This window comes from Lingula anatina, chromosome 9 (genome assembly GCF_051362555.1).
Source record: "Lingula anatina isolate TDL-2025a chromosome 9, LinAna3.0, whole genome shotgun sequence".
Taxonomy (NCBI): domain Eukaryota; kingdom Metazoa; phylum Brachiopoda; class Lingulata; order Lingulida; family Lingulidae; genus Lingula; species Lingula anatina.
In genome coordinates, this window is record NC_141775.1 from 5,897,233 (window position 1) to 5,911,861 (window position 14,629).

A 14,629-nucleotide genomic window follows, 5' to 3' on the forward strand; every position below is an offset into this window, starting at 1 on the left:
TCAATGAGACAGAGTGGTATTAGTTCACATGGACTTTTAACGGGTTGTTTCGGACTGAGTTTAAAAGTCAAGTTGAATTCCAAGTTCATGATGAAATCAAGGGGCAGAGAGCACCACTTTTCATCCACTTGACATTCTTCAGTCTGCTTACAGGTGTCCTAAAAATAAAATCCAAATGATTTAGGAGCAAAATGGTTATATGTGATCATTTGGCAAACCACGAACAGGTGTTATGTGACAGAGAGTTCCCCATGATAGAAAGTGTGGTTCCCATTAATTTGGCAAAGGTAAGTCTCGCCCTATTTTGACCCCATTACTTTAGGCTTACCCTAACCTGTGTAATTAAATTGTGGGCGGACCCTCTGTAACACGGACCCCTGTTTCGGCACAACGGACCACTTGCTTCAACAAATTTTGTCAAATGTCACATTCAGCAATTTAGTGTCTACGTACTTAAACATTGCAAACAGCAGTGATGGGCCAATTGGAAAGTAATCATGTATTTAAATAAGCTAGAAAAGCACTCCGAGAGTACAGATCTCCGGGCCGCCAAGGCAGCAAAGTCTCCACCCAATGTAGTTTCACCCCTAAATTTCATTCTATAATGGTTAATTTTTTTATTTTTGATTATTGATTATTGATTGATTATTGATCCGGATCACCACCAAAAGCTAATCATCTGTTCCTTGGCCCACCCTGACAGTTCCTGAAAATTTTATCAAAATCGGTCCATAACTTTTTGAGTTATGTTGATGACAGACAGACAGACAGACAAACAAACAAACAAACGGGTAAAACATACATATAACATCCTTGGCAGAGGTAATGACAAGTTGCCCTGATGCGATCAATTCTATCAAAACTAAGATAATAAATTTATATTTGATACTTATTTCACATAATTGAATGGAATTGAATTCTTCAGAAGATTTATTTAAACAATACATATATATATATATATTTATATTTTTAAACTACAGTTCAAAGTAACACCATTGCGGAAAAGACGCCCAAGGGATTTAAGCTGAAGAATAGTACGTGCTTACCTGATTCCAACTTTCTTTGCATTGTGCTTCTCTTTGATAATCTATCAAAGCGGAAAGGCCCTGAGGTTCGAATCCCTTGCTCACTATCTCACCTTCTGTTTAAAGATCAATCAATAATTTGATACAAAAAAAAAAAAAAAAAAAAAAAAAAAAAAAAAAAAAAAAAAAACAATGAAGAATGTATAAAACACAAATCGAAAATGAAAACATAGGGTGTGGAGTAGGGAAGAAAAATATTTAATTTGTATTATCTTATGACCAAGCATCGATGATCCAATAACAAGGAATCGTTTTTTCGAAAAATAGCAACTAGGTTCCTTCAAAGGAGATCGAAAAACTAGAATTGCCTAAATCCCTTTCCCCGTTTCTTGGATTTAAAATACTTATATAGGTACTATTGCAGAAAATTAAACAGTTTTAGAGCAAAAGATCCCCCTTTTGTGTCATTAACCACCCAGCGCGTTTCTGCTGTTAAGCTCTACCCTCGCTCTGTTTCTAAAAATTGGTGTGAAATGGTGCTAAGCTTGCGCCATAACTCTGTATTGCCCCTATTTCACACAGACCACGAATCCCACGAATCGCCAGGAATTGACAAATTTCAGGAATCGTGGTCGTGAAATTCTTGACAGATTCGTATATATTCGTAGTCAGTTCTTGCAATTTTTGATCAATCACGAACTGATTACGATTCAACCACGAATCCTGAAATGCACCATTTCAACTAAATATACGTTTTGCTTAACGTGTAAACAATCGACTGTATTGTAATACAAATTATGAGGATTGATAATATATACACCAGTTCAGGAATGAATTCATATTGAATTGACAAATAATGGGATACTCAAATGGGGAAATTTCTACTCCGTGTTAGGTAATGACTTACAACGTATATTAAACGTTGTAAGTCATTACCTAACACTGTATAACTAAGAAATAAAATAAAGATTTTGCGACTAAGAAAACTTACCGTTTTTATTACAGCGCTGGATGCTTGGGGTATTTGACGGCACATGGCAAAGCCAACAGAATAGATTTCGACCATAAGAGTAGCCACGAGGCCCTGCAAAATACGTCACTGACACGGGTCCAGAATTACAAAGACGTACAGCTTCGGCGTCAAATTTGAATTGGCACCCTCCATCGTTGGTTCCAGTCAAGGGTTCGTGCCCCCCGTCAGGGCCTATGCAAGGGCGTCCTGGGAGATGGTCCGGTGCGCCAAAAAACAACATGCAATCTGGTGTCAAATGGATCTTCTCCAAAACTCCGGCAACGGTCGTAGCATCTTTGAAAACTTCGATTTGTGACTTGTGACACATAATCCTAGGCTTCCATGCCTGGTGCGCCGTCACGTTGTGACAAGTGGCGCAAAAAGAGTTTTTAAATGTGACGTTTGACTCTTCTGACGAGACGGGCAACACAACAGCAATGTCATTGGACCAGCCCTTTAACTCGCATTTATTTCGAACTTCTTCATCGTGCCATTGGCTAGGACAAGAAGATACTAACCAGTAGTATCTACTGTAAACGTCTTCAATTTCTCGAGACCCCTGTAACCAACACTCTGTGTCATTTCTATGTATGTCAATCCCGGTAATTTTGGTATCGTTGCAAAAACGGTCATATGGCCAACAGCAATCACCAAACACGACACACAAGTCGTCGCAGTAGCAGGTTACGAGAAAGACATCATTTATTAACCCATCACGCTGACTAACACAGAACGGGATGTTGACTGTTACGTTACGCAGGATTAGTTCCCCATGAGAATACAACATGGAAGAAGTTGGAGCAAATTGTTCTAATTTCGATGAAGGGTTAGATGAATGTCCTTGAGATACGTGACCGGTGCTGAATTGCCGTGTGCTTGTTAAGCTTACGTTTGAGTTGAGGTTCGGGACCTCTTGAGTGAAAGCAGGGAAGGCAATCTGTACATTTGGTAGCTCCTTCTGTGTTGTATGAACCTCATTGTTTGTGACCTTGTTTGTGGACGCGGCAGTAGAGACAAGCATCTCATTAACAGCTGCTGTGTTCGCCCTAGTGACCATAGAAGATCCACTTTGGTTGACCGTAAGTAAATTACTTCTGTCGAACATAGGTGAGCTGCTTTTGTCGACAACGGGTGAGCCACTTTCGTCACTTCTGGTGACCATAGGGGAGTCACTCTCAGTGATCCTGGGAACTTTTGTGCTTTTATGCCTAGGCCTTGTTGTTGTCAGCCGCTCTTCTCGACTACTGACAGACCTTGGGACAGTTGGAGTTGTAGACGTGATCATTGCAGAGTTGGACGGCGCCCTAGGAATCTTTGGCATTGACGCTTCCACTGGAATTTCCTTTTGTGAATCAATCACGTAATACACTACCATCACCAAAAGCATTAAGACCTTCATTGCTGATGTGTCTCTTTCCTCTCAGTGCTCTGCTGTGGTATTTTGCGTAGTTGATTATATATATAACCGTTAGAGCCGACATGCTGATTCGCTCTTACTTCAGGTCGGTAGGAACGTCGTTTTGGTTAGCTTTCGTGTTGACGTGACAGTGAATTAAGGTGTATGACTCTAGCTAATCAGTATCATAGTACTACAAAAACAACATCACACCGTTAACAATTGCAAGGTATCTTTTGCGTGATATTATAATAGGTAGGTGACAGACAATTAATACATTTGGGAAACTGTGAAAACAAAAGAATATCACGTTTAAAATCACGTTCTGAAAATGTCCCTTTCAAATTAACGAGTTCATAATTTCGTGTTACGAGTAGGTTTTTCTTTCAGACAAAATGAATTTCTGGAATCTTCGCCACATTGTTCTCCCATTTCTAAAGAACAATTGTTCCAGATTTTAAGCAAAAACACACTCCATTGTTCAAACCATGAACGTGTCATCAATCCGACGTAATTTCTTTTGTCGCAAATAAATGATGCACAGCTGAGCCCTAGTTTGTTATTTTTTTTCACATTTTTTCTCAAAGTTTTTATCTGTTTACGTGAAATCACATTGCATAAAACGATCGCTCCATGCTTCCAACCCATGTAGAGTGTATGTAAGAGTTCACGCGGCCGGTTTCTTCATTTTCAAATGTCATAAGTATCGACTTTTTGTAACTGCTTGACGCGTTTGAACTTTACAAGCTCAGAAGTCGAGTGCTAAAACCTTTCATAAAGATCTTTTTCTCAAAAATTCGTCAGTAAGTCAACATTTAGCATTTTAGGCCACTTTGAGCATTTGGTGAATAATCATGCAAATAATCGCTTGTAATGATGACTTTTCGTTTTGTTTTTTTCTTTCTTACCAATAAACAACCAGAGAGACAATGCTGCTGCACGTGTATATATATATATATATATATATATATATATATATATATATATATATATATATATATATATATATATTTATTTATTTGCAGGTTTGTTGATGATGGATTAACTGTAAATGAAGTTAATTTGAAGTTAAAATGTACATCTCTTTTTCAAATGGCTTTAAATCAAATAAAAAAGAAACTAATGTAAATTAATTAAACAGATTGAAATTTGAAGACAACGACATCTAAGAAACAGATTTAATTTAACAAATTTAATTTACAGGAAGTATCTTTCATGGCCCGCGATTAGTCATTTTACTAAGTTACTGTGAATCCTGTCAGATAGAAGTCTTGGATCCGGTGTAACAGGAATGGCAATTTGCTAGGAAACGGAGTCTGTTTCCCATTACTTTGTCCAGATGACATTCGTCCTATATACTGACCCCGATACTCCGACTCATCCTAACCTGTACTAATCACATGGGGCACACACACACACACACACACACACACACACACACACATACCTCAGCACTTGGCTGCAACATATGCAATGGCAATAATGCTTACTTAAGTTCCTCTACATATGTATGTATTGCTTATTTGACAGGATTGTAAATAGCCAAAACTTGTCAATAATTGTTATATCCTCTTAAGACCAAACACGACAGCAACAATAACATCCACTTTCACATAAAATCCAACATCAACTGCACTGGGCAAGAAATTCGATCTTTTTCTAGAATTTCCAAACATAAGTATTTACCAGTAGATCTTCAAAGAAGTATAAATTAATAGCAATTTTTGCCACACACCCAGATAGAACTTGCTTGATAATAGGCCCTGACAGTATTCCATTTGTCATGTGGTATTGGTGATATGTTCCCTTCACTCCGATTGACCACAGATAATAAAATAAGTATTTTTTTTTTTTTTTTTTTTTTTTTTTTTTGATATGTCAGCCAAAAGATAATTACTGAAAGACATAATTTTATGAAGTAACAAACTAGGTATCAATAGACACACTGTGATGAGGTTTATTATAAGAATCTGGTGAGGTTGAACGAAGTAAGAAAAATGTTCAATATAGACATAACGATCTTCAATCCCTTTTAAAAATCTATCTACGTTGTGAAAGGGGAAAGAAGGAATAGATAAAAAGAGACAATAGATCAACCAATGAATAACCAGTTTTACGGATTTCATCTTAAAAAGCTACAGGGGTGACAAAATTATCTTTCTTTAAGGGAAACAACAGTTTGGTTTGTTAGTTTTTTCAATTATTTTATTGAAAACACATTGTGTCAAGTGAGTGTCTTTATTCTAAGTTTACAGAACAGTGTACTGCCCTTACACAACACATGCTATTATGTCAGAATTAATATTTTGTAGGATAGACACGTGATCTGAATATGGCCACTGCTGAAACCTCCTGAGCCTTGACACCATAAAAAGGCACGTGTCGTCTCTGGCATTAGTCTTCCTTGGGCGGCCACTTCGGTGTATCTTATGGACATCACCAGTGCCCTCCATCCTGAAAACATTACACACAGTCTGACAGCTATCTGGGTAACATTGATACCCTCCTCCCTCAGCGAGCAATACACCGGAAAAGACTTGAAACTGACGGGTCCCCCCCATGTCACATAGTGCACTATACAGGCGTTGCAGTAATTATGTCACCCCTCTATATATGTGCAAGATTGTTGTTAGATCATGAAATTTCAAATGTGTTAGTTTAGCGAACGCAATTGTGTTGTATTGTATTGTCTCAAATACCGTATTCACACTATATACAGAGTATTGTAATGAGACTTGATATAATTAGATTATAATGGATGATGGGAGCAGATTAGCAGATTAAAGAGCTTCCTCTTGTGTCCAACGTAATTTAATAATCACAAGCGTACTACAATGATCACAATCTTTACTGTATTCTACTCAAGGCTAGAAGGTGTGTTAATTTTATAATACGCGGATTTGAGTCGGTCTACATGAAATATCTACATGTAAAGCGACATGTAAAGCGATAGTTTCTTTAGGAACAAGCCCGTATAATTCAGATAGATAAATATTGTATGTTCTGGATGCCATTTTTGATTTCTTTTATTTGTTCTTATTTATTATGTTTTTCATTTTGACCGGGCGCGGTCAGTGGTTTGTTAAATCAGCCAGTTTTCATGTTCTGGAAAAATAATTATTTCTGAGATAAAAAAAACATGCTTTTTCCACATACCAAGTGTCAGTACCATGTTCTTGGGACACAAATCCAAATGCTTCAAAATCATTTAATGCCGACATGACGAAAGAATAAAAGTTGTCAGTCAGAAGTTAAAATATGCATTCTCAGTTGTTTCGCCGATTTTGTTTGGATGGTTTTTTTTTTTTTAAATTAACACATTTTTTAAATGTTGCAAAATAAAAGCATGTGCAAAATTATCTGCCCTCTGAGACATTGTAGCGTGCTATGGTTTTGGCAAGCCTGTTTTCATTGTAAGTACGTGGTGACACTTTAGCTCGTTTGCGGTAAAGGGAGCGAGCAGGGTTTCTGATCCTTTCAAATCATTATGAATGGTAACTTGAGGAAGCGAATTATGTCACTGAATGAGGCACACTGTCACGACACTCAGCATGGTAATGTCGATGTTCTGCAAGCAGCTTCAAACTGTTGGTTAGACCCTTCAAAAACATCCATCCGCATTTCGTTATGTAATTAGAGTCTGCCCTTTCAAATATCCTTATCTTAACTACATCCAGTAACAGCACATGCATTACATGTATAACAATATGCCGCCAAGGGGAAAACGCATTTTAACAATCATAACACTTCTGCCTAACGTATGTTTTCTACCCATTATTGTTCCAACACACAGATGTTATAAAAATATTTTTAAAAAATCAAATTCCTTACTGTCTATGCGGGGTAGATAAACATTCCCTGGCTGTTCAAATAGGCGTGTGAGAATTCAGTTAATATGATGGCATTCAGTGAGATTCCAAGTTCAGTTGGATCGATCTACCAAGAAGAAATGTTTTATTTGTAACACATAAGACACACAATGCATGTTATCCCTTCTTGGTGGAGATCACAGATGTGTTTGTTGAGATACTTGGTCACAACAAAACACATTCTGTCTTATAAATATCACAAACCAAACTGAGTAGCAACATCCCTCACCTTTAATCTTCTGCATCCCCAAAACAGACAATAATGAATGAGAAAGAAAATCAGAATAAAATGTAAATCTTGCTGCCATCACCTAATCACCGAGAAGGGATTAAAAAATTAAAAACGCCCTTTCGGCTGGAAAAAGGATCACTCTGAATCAAAGTTTTGATCCAGAATTATTGCCATTTGTCAAATGCAGTGAACTACGGGTTTTGAAAAGCTCCATTAACCCCCCCCCAGCCCCCCCAGCCCATGTTTGACAGTGCCGGCCATAGGTCTGAAACAGTGAACATGCACATGCATACCCTACTGATCATCTACCTGTATCCAGCGACAGCTTCCTAACTGCCTGCCTCAGTACGTTCCTGTCACAAGTGTTTCACAATTTATGATTAACGAAAATATAGCAAAGTTATCTAGATATTATGCAGTTCTTTCTCTCTCATCTCAGAATTCAATTTTTTGTAAATCCACAGAAAAACAACTTGTCTAGCCTGTCCACAGAAGTGTTGAAAGTAAAATGCCACAGTTAAGTACGTCCTTGGCACTTAAAAATCGCAAACGTAGAAAAACTGACCATAAGACAGCTTCCATAGCAACGTATATTAAACTTATTGCATTTCTCAACAACTGAGAACTGATCCTGTCAATATGTTCACAGGGCAGTGTATAGTTACTCAGGCTACACGGCAGCAAGTTTGGTGTATCACTCTAAATTTTGTTTGCATTTTAAAGCCACTGATAAGTACACCTTTGAATAGAGGGGAAACTGTGCCAAACAGAGGATCGCCAGGGGTTAATTTGATTCTTGACTCACATTTTTATATCTATTCAATTAAAAAAACTTAACTTATGATTTTGAAAAATGCTTGTTTTTGTTTACACTGAAAGTGTGCTCCTATTATAACTGTGTGAAAGTAACAAAATCAGTGTTTTGATAGAAATAAGGTAGTAAACATCATGCAAATGGACATGAAATATTTAGACCAAAAGTCTATATGTGAAAAGAAAACCAATTCTTTGGTTTCATTTTAAAATATATTCATATGTCACAAACATAGTTTTGGAAAGGAAACATTGGACCCAATATTTGAAAACTCTCTCTGAGAATGCACTGGGCTTTTGAGTAAAAATGATAAATGATTGGTATGTACAAAAAACATTGGTTTGAATTCAGTCTCTCTATTATAGTCTAATCAAGAGTCAATATGTCAACTTTGTTATAATAAATGTTTTTGTGGCACATCTGCATACAACACTTGTCAAGTGTATTGTCTACGAACTCTGAATTCAATCCATTGAACTTTTGTGTATTTTGTTACAGTAAAATTTACAAATAAATTACGATTAATATTACGTGGAATGCCCTTTATTCACACTACCAGTAAATCCCCGGTGTATTCTGCAAGTGAAAGTTTTGCAAGAAATAAAGAAAGTGATAGCTATGTCAATACAATATTTACGAAAATCATCTCCTTACTATTCCATTTACGTTTACATCGAAAAATCTACGCACATGTCCTAACACCAATATTCCCGAAATTGTCAGAGACGTTGCTTCTATGCTCTTCTTAATTTGCTCGCTATTTATTAAGCTTCATTATCACAAACATATAAAACCACCATCTTGCCATTATTTCATTGTTTAAAATTATAATATATTTTCATGCAGACATTGCACCTGCGACATACTGATCTCAACTACTGATTGTCTTTATTGCAAGAGGTCAGCATGGGAAAACGCATCATGACAAGCTTTCATGTATTTTTATGTGTTTGACCCAGTAATATTCTGTAAGTGCTTTAGAAATCAAATTCTTTTTCATGCAACTTTTAAGCCACTGTCTATTATCTACGTTAAGAGGAACACAGTTCAAGGGGGATGAAAGGTCTTCCAAATTCCTATTACCCCTTGATGCTAAAACCTATAGATCTTAAATCAGTATCTCATTTTAGCCCTCAAATACTTCCATGGAAATGAATTTTTGATAAGACAATCTTACATTTTAAATGTAAGTAATGATAATTGCTATCAAAGCCTGCAATAACATTTGATTGTATTGGGCTCCAGAAAGAGAAGATAAGGGGCGATCGGGATTCCGTCTTCCAGATGGGGTATCTGCAGAGGAACTTCCGTTTCTCACGACACTGACGTCAAAATCTATTCCTTTGTAAGAAATTTGACGGTGAGAATTCTTTATAAAAGCTTCAACTTGATCCAGGAAGTCCTCAAACAATTGGTTAGCATCACGCACACGACGGACGCTCTGCTTGAGCGTAATTGGTACTGTAACCATCATGTTCTCTCTCTCATTAAAGGGTAGGGAGCACCACCCATCACGAAATCCTCCCTCTGTTTTGGTCTTCCACGCGCCACGTGGTGAAAAGTGAGATAAATCTACCTCTCCAAAAATCGTGTGGTCAATGAGACAGAGTGGCATTAGTTCACATGGACTTTTAACGGGTTGTTTCGGACTCAGTTTAAAAGTCAAGTTGAATTTCAAGTTCATGATGAAATCAAGGGGCAGAGAGCACCACTTTTCATCCACTTGACATTCTTCAGTCTGCTTACAGGTGTCCTGAAAATAAAATCCAAATGATTTAGGAGCAAGATGGTTATGTGTGATCATTTGGCCAACAGGTGTTATGTGACAGAAAGTCCTCCATGAAAATGTGGTTCCCATTAGTTTTGCAAAGGTAAGTCTCGCCCCATTTTGACCCCATTACGCCAGGCTAACCCTAACCTGTGTAATTAAATGGAGGGTGGACTCTATGTAACACAGACCCCTATTTCGTCACAACGGATCACATGCTTTAAAAAATTTTGTCAAATGTCACATTCAGTAATTTAGTGTCTACGTACTTAAAAATTGCAAACAGCAGTGATAGGTCAATTAGAAAGCAAACACGTATTTAAATAAATAACAAGTTTTTCTGGATATGAAATACTTTATGAAAACAAAGATAACACATTTATAATTAATACTTATTTCACATATTTGGATGGAATTAAATTCTTCAGAAGATTCATTTGAACAATCTCTCTCTCTCTCTTTATATATATATATATATATATATATATATATATATATATATATGTTTTTACACTACAGTTGAAAGTAACATCATTGCGGAAAAAAACGCCCAAGGAGTTTAAGCTGAGGAATAGCACGTGCTTACCTGATTCCAATTTTCTTTGCATTGTGCTTCTCTTTGATAATCTATCAAAGCGGAAAGGCCTTGAGGTTCAAATCCCTTGCTCGCTATGTCACCTGCTGTTTAAAGATCAATCAATAATTTGATACAACAAAAAACAATGAAGAATGTATAAAACACAAATTGAAAATTAAAACATAAAATGTAATAGTAATGAGTAGGGAAGAAATTATCTAATTTGTATTATCTTTTTCAAGACCTGACCAAGCATCAATGATCCAAGAACAAGTAATCGTTTTTTCGATAAATAGCAACCGTGAACATTAATATAGGGTTCTTCAAAGGAGGTCGAAAAACTAGAATTACCTAGAAATCCCTTTACCAATTTCTTGAATTTAAAATACTTATATATGTACTATTGCAGTAAAATTTTAAAAACAGTATTAGAGCAAAAGATCCCCCCCCCCCCCTTTGTGCTATCAACCACTCCCACGCGTTTCTGTTTTAAACATTGGTGTGAATTGCTGCTGGGCTCGCGCCATAACTCTGTAAGTAAGTCAGAGTTAATTATGGCAAGGGTGTGAAATACAATCTTTTCCCGAAGTTTGCCTTACTTGTTTTACGTTTATTTTAGATATTCACTTCTTATTACGATGTAACATCAAACAGAGGCATCATTCTGCATGTTTACTGATAAAACCAGAAGTAAGCCTTTCAAGACGATTCTCAGGCACCAGGCTAGTGATGATTGATGCAGATAAATAGGTGTATAAACGGCGGTGTTGAACGGTCTATAACTGGATATGTTAAGGCGAGGAAGATTTGTTTGAAATAGAAAACACAAATTTCAACAACAAAAAACGCTGCAGTTACGTTTAACATCTTGAAATAGTTTATTCATCCAGATGCAGGGATTTTCTATGTGACAGCATCATTTCTCAACAGGACAAAGTTAATTTTTTCATTATCTAAGCGGGTAAGAAAATACATCCCGTCGTATCCATCTCCCTCAATACCCAATCAAAAGAAGACCTTGTTAACCCTTTTCTTAAATCATCATATAGATAATTTTCAATGCATCTTTATGAATAAGATGCTAACATGCCAAATATTTTAACATTCATAAAAATACTTCTAATGGTTATTGAACCATTAATATATACAACAATTTTTATCTAGTAATTTTATGTGCAAATATATATTTAGTTGTGTATTTATTTATTTATTTTAAAGTATTATAAAAGCAAGTTATTTCAAGATATTCAATGTATTTTAATTATTGTTTCTGCACTATTTGAACTAAATATACTTTTTGCATAACGTGCAAACAATCAATTGCATTGTTATACAGATTATAAGGATGAATAATGTATACACCAGTCCAGGAATGAATTTATATTGGATTGACAAATAATGGGATACACAAAATTTAGAGGAGCAGTGACTTACAACTTATACCTCAGGGCTAAAATTAAGGTTTTGCAACTAAGAAGACTCACCGTTTTCATTACAGCGCTGGATGCTTGGGAAAGTATCTGGATACAAATGGCAAAACCAACAGAATACATTCCGACCATAGGAGTGGCCATAAGGCCCTGCAAAATAAGTCACTGACACGGGCCCAGAATTACAAAGACGTACAGATTCGGCGTCATATATGAACGGGCATCTTCCGTTGTTGGTTCCACTTTTGGGTTCGTGCCCCCCTTCAGGACCTATGCAAGGGCGTCCTGGGAGATGGTCCGGTGCGCCAAAAAACAACATGCAATCTGGTGTCAAATGGATCTTCTCCAAAATTCTGGTAACGGTCGTAGCATCTTTGAAAACTTCGATTTGTGACTTGTGACACACAATCCTAGGCTTCCATGCCTGGTGCGCCGTCACGTTGTGACAGGTGGCGCAAAAAGAGTTTTTAAATGTGACATTTGACTCTTCTGACGAGACGGGCAACACAACAGCTATGTCATTGGACCAGCCTTTTAACTCGCATTTATTTCGAACTTCTTCATCGTGCCAATGGCTGGGACAAGAAGACACTACCCAGTAGTATCTGCTGTAAACGTCTTCAATTTCTTGAGACCCCTGTAACCAACACTCTGTGTTATTTCGGTGGAGGTCAATCCCGGTAATTTTGGTATCGTTGCAAAAACGGTCATATGGCCAACAGCAATCACCAAACACGTCGCACAAGTCGTCGCAGTAGCAGGTTACGAGGACGACGCTATTAGTTGACCCATCACCACGACTAGCACAGAACGGGATGTTGACTGTTACGTTAAGCAGCATTAGTTCCCTCTGAGAATACACCATGGGAGAAGTTGGAGCAAATTGTTCTAATTTCGGTGAAGGGTTAGATAAATGTCCTTGAGATACGTGACCGGTGCTTGCTTGACGTGTACTTGTTAAGCTTACGTTTGAGTTGAGGTTCGGGACCTCTGGAATGAAAGCAGGGTAGTTAACCTGTACATTTGGAACTTCCTTCTGTGTTGTATGAACCTCATTGTTTGTGACCTTGTTTGTGGACGCGGCAGTAGAGACAAGCATACCATTTACAGCTGCTGTGTTCGCCCTAGTGACCATAGAAGATCCACTTTGGTTGACAGTAGGTGAATTACTTCTGTCGAACACAGGTGAGCTGCTTTTGTCGACAACGGGTGAGCCACTTTCGTTGACCATAGGTAAGTCACTTCCGGTGACCATAGGGGAGTCACTCTCAGTGATCCTGGGAACTGTTGTGCTTTTATGCCTAGGCCGTGTCGTTGTCAGCCGCTCTTCTCGACTACTGACAGACCTGGGGACAGTTGGAGTTGTAGACGTGATCATTGCAGAGTTGGACGGCGCCCTAGGAATCTTTGGAATTGACGCTTCCACTGGAATTTCCTTTTGTGAGTCAATCAAGTAATACACTACCATAACCAAAAGCATTAAGACCTTCATTGCTGATGTGTCTCTTTCCTCTCAGTGCTCTTCTGTGTTATTTTGCGTAGTTGATTATATATATAACCGTTAGAGCCGACTTGCTGATTCGCTCTTACTTCAGGTCGGTAGGAACGTCGTTTTGGTTAGCTTTCGTGTTGACGTGACAGTGAATTAAGGCTCTAGCTAATCAGTATCATAGTACTACAAAAACAACATCACACCGTAAACAATTGCACGGTATCTTTTGCGTGATCCCCCTTTTCATAAAAAGTCACGGTAAATTGTTATATTCATACTAACAGGCGATGCGGTAGGTGACAGACAATTTAATACATTTGGGAAACTGAGAAAACAAAAGAATATCACGTTTAAAATCACGTTCTGAAAATGTCCCTTTCAAATTAACGAGTTCATAATGTCGTGTTACGAGTAGGTTTTTCTTTCAGACAAAATGAATTTCTGGAACCTTCGCCACATTGTTCTCCCATTTCTAAAGAACAATTGTTCCAGATTTTAAGCAAAAACACACTCCATTGTTCAAACCATGAACGTGTCATCAATCCGACGTAATTTCTTTTGTCGCAAATAAATGATGCACAGCTGAGCCCTAGTTTGTTATTTTTTTTTTCACATTTTTTCTCAAAGTTTTTATCTGTTTACGTGAAATCACATTGCATAAAACGATCGCTCCATGCTTCCAACCCATGTAGAGTGTAGGTAAGAGTTCACGCGGCCGGCTTCTTCATTTTCAAATGTCATTAGTATCGACTTTTCGTAACTGCTTGACGCGTTTAAACTTTACAAGCTCAGAAGTCGAGCACTAAAACCTTTCATAAAGATCTTTTTCTCAAAAATTCGTCATTAAGTCAACATTTATCATTTTAGGCCACTTTGAGCATTTGGTGAATAATCATGCAAATAATCACTTGTAATGATCACTTTTCGTTTTGTTTTGTTTTTTTTTTTACCAATAAACAACCAGAGAGACAATGCTGCTGCACGTGTGTATACGTTTATCGACTGTTTTCTTTC

General features: G+C 37.4%; 1 protein-coding gene across 1 annotated transcript; it reads right to left on the bottom strand.

The window, feature by feature from the left end:
- Positions 1–8,578: 8,578 nt before the first annotated feature.
- Positions 8,579–13,825, bottom strand: LOC147759824 (uncharacterized). Its single transcript, XM_086995972.1, has 3 exons — positions 12,178–13,825; positions 10,703–10,797; positions 8,579–10,101 (listed from the first exon to the last, which is right to left on the bottom strand). The coding sequence occupies exons 1-3, from the start codon at positions 13,613–13,615 to the stop codon at positions 9,529–9,531; spliced, it is 2,106 nt and encodes a 701-aa protein (XP_086852098.1). The 5' UTR covers positions 13,616–13,825; the 3' UTR covers positions 8,579–9,528.
- Positions 13,826–14,629: the final 804 nt, after the last annotated feature.